The 3,161-nt window shown below is 40.0% G+C and overlaps 1 protein-coding gene across 5 annotated transcripts in view; it reads left to right on the top strand.

Moving 5' to 3' along the window:
• tmem68 (transmembrane protein 68) overlaps window positions 1-3,161 on the top strand; it is a 53,698-nt gene that overhangs the window by 27,065 nt on the left and 23,472 nt on the right. For 4 of the 5 annotated variants that reach the window (XM_037982005.1, XM_037982006.1, XM_037982008.1 and 1 more), the window contains one exon: window positions 106-273. The exons of the other annotated variant lie outside the window; for it this stretch is intronic. In XM_037982005.1, coding sequence (XP_037837933.1) covers window positions 106-273 — 168 coding nt within the window. The remainder of the gene's footprint in view (window positions 1-105; window positions 274-3,161) is intronic. 5 annotated transcript variants of the gene reach the window in all.

Here is a 3,161-nt window from a genome sequence, read left to right on the forward strand (position 1 = left end):
AAAACAATGGTGTGAATGCTTAAAAGCATTCACACAAATAGTCAATTGTGCATGCACCGTATGCCTCATGTAACACTGATTTTTGTTCTCTGACCATTGTACCAGGTTATGAGGTTCACGGCATGGAGAAGATCCCAGACAAAGGACCAGCTCTTATTGTCTACTATCATGGAGCCATTCCCATTGATTATTACTACTTCCTGGCCAGCGTGATCATCCAGAAGGGACGCACCTGCCACTCTGTAGCTGACCACTTCCTCTTCAAGATCCCTGGTACTCATTGTTCAAACACACTACATCAATCACAAGGACTAATCACTACCATTTAAAATTTAGGGTCATGAGAGGCTGGCACTTAGTGCAGGAGTCATGGATCGAGGTGCTGGGTACACCCTGATTTGGTTGTTGGTCCATCACAGGGCCAGGATTTTTCAACCAATAAGTGCTAGACCAGGGCTGGTTCTAAAGCTGTTTTTAAGTGGTTTTATTAAAAAAAAAACAGAAACTAGTTTAGTTTTTCACAGTCAGAGATACAGACATAGAAATATATTTGTATAGCTAATGACAGTGCAGTCTATGCTAACAATGCAAGAGCCCATGGCGACATCTTGGTAGGTGCTACATGGCATTACTGCTGGAATGGCAGCAGACCATGGATGTCCGAGGGGAAAAATACACTAAACTCAGTCAAAAAGCCTAATGAGTTACCATTAATTGTCATACTTATGGGAACCTTAGGTTTAAATAACTTGGCATTACTTTAATCTTTTTTTTTTTTTAAATACAAGTCTGATACACTGTATTATTATACCAGAGGTTGTCGCTCTCTTTACACTAAATGACTATAATTAATGTAAAGCAGGAAACCGAGAGTAGGCATATACCAGCTAACTGAAAATATATTGTCAATATTAGTAACAGATTTTCTTCACTAACAGCCAATAAAAACCTGTTTTACTTTTTATGGGTAAAATTTATGTTAAATATAGTGAATTAGTATACAGGCTGGCAAAAACTCAGTTATCCATGTCTAAATACTAAAGTGCACGTTATATAAGGCTAAATATTTCCAAAGAGGTTAATGACTTTATATAAATAAAAGTTATTAGTTTGAATACAATGAACTACAGACACTGGTATCACAGCTCTGTTTAGACTAAGTAGACATTTTGTTCTTCTTCTTGTGGCTGCTCTCTTCTGCAAGGGTCACCACAGCAAGTGAACAGAAGATTTGGCAATTGTTTTAAGCCAGACGCCCATACTGGGCTCCAACCTGCAGACTCAGGATTATGAGACTGTGGCAATGACCAGTGAACTACCGTGGCCTCAGACTAAGTATTTAAATACTTCAAATGCAGATTATAACAGTATCGTGCACTGGGTCAGCACTTTGCCACTGCTAATGCTTGACAAGACTTGTTGGGAGGCTCATTACATCAAAATCTTGTCTCCTGTTTTCACAATGTTTACTGGTTTAAGTAAATTAAAGCGATTTCTACGTGATTTTGGACTAATAACAGCATACACCACTCACAAGGTGCTAACAGTGTGTGGCTTTGACATGTAAACAGTACATGGTGATAGCCATAGCCCCTACTGTAACAACGTGGCAGCCACAATTCTCACCTGGCACTATCAATGGTTATTCCTGTATATTTCTATTTCAGTGGCCAGAGCCACCTCAGGGCCTCATCATTATGTCACTGTCCCAACCTGATTTGGTCATCAAAATCTTTAAATACATATTTAGTTCAGCACATATTTTACTCAAAGAAAACTCCATTAAAGACAGAGATTCTTACAATGTTGCCTAAAAACACTAAAATTATTTGTGCCTTAATAATCAAACTAGAACAATTCTGAAGACATTTTGAAAGGTGCCAATGCAACTACTGGCTGTAATATCAACATACATCATCTTTCTTCTCTAAAACCCAGCAGTAATTTGGGACTTTTACAATAATCTAAGATGACAAAGTGCTGATGTATGAACTGTGAAAGAAGTGTAAAGAGAACCAAGATAAAAAAGTGTTAAAGTTTCTACCAGTAGCTCATTGTGGTCACCAGGGCAACTACACACTTGTTTGCCACTCACACAGTACTCTTAATAATACATGCAGCCAAAAACAAAAAGTAGATGATAAGCCTCAAACAAACAGTCTTGGCAAAAACTATAAGTTGTCTTCAAAAAATCCTGAGCTTAAGTGGCAGAAGCATCTCTGGCGGTCACACATGTCAATTTTGGGTGTGCTCACTGTGCACTCTGGGGGGATTTGAGGGAAAACCATTAGTCCTATAGCAGTGAGAGACACACAGAGTGAAGGAAAACAAAAATGCCTGTGTTTTGGAGCATTAACTTTAGAGGAAATGTAAAGTTTGTGGGAGTAAAAGAAGTTTGTTTGCAAAACATCTAGAAGGGTAGGCTGCTCATAAATTTAGTGTGGCATTCAATTCAGTTTATATAGCACAAATTCACAACAAAACCACAGCTTAAAGTTAGAAGTAACAGAATTGTAGCTAAAAGTAGTCAAACATTAGCTAAAGCTAAAACCAGCAAAACTGAAGCTAAAACTGAGAAATAATGTGAGAAAGAAAATCCTGTTGTTTAATGTATAAGCTGGTGACCTTGAATCTGCTGAGTCATTGTTTAATTTCTGCCTTTTTGGGGGTAGCAGAAAGGGGAGATGCAGCCTACTGCTCTACTTTGTATAAGACACACAGAAACACAGAAAGTAAGCTATGAACAAACAGGCCCATCCATCCATCCATTTTCTTTACCCACTTCTCCATTTTCGAAAATAAGGGATTCGAAATAAGAAACAAACTGGGTAAAAGCTGAGAAAAATGCCTACGTTTTGATGTACAATTCGTTTCTGTATTATGGAACGTGGAGTACCTAGGAGTGGTTGGTGCCTGTTGTGGCGGCAACCCTCGAACCCGCTGGTGGACGCCGGCGGTGAGGCATGCCGTCAGGCTGAAGAAGGAGTCCTATCGGGCATTTTTGGCCTGTGGGACTCCGGAAGCAGCTGACGGGTACCGGCAGTCCAAGCGGCATGCGGCTCGGGTGGTCGCTGAGGCAAAAACTCGGGCATGGGAGGAGTTTGGAGAGGCCATGGAAAAAGACTTCCGTATGGCTTCGAGGCGATTCTGGTCCACTATAC

This window comes from Kryptolebias marmoratus, linkage group LG20 (genome assembly GCF_001649575.2).
Source record: "Kryptolebias marmoratus isolate JLee-2015 linkage group LG20, ASM164957v2, whole genome shotgun sequence".
Taxonomy (NCBI): Eukaryota; Metazoa; Chordata; class Actinopteri; order Cyprinodontiformes; family Rivulidae; genus Kryptolebias; species Kryptolebias marmoratus.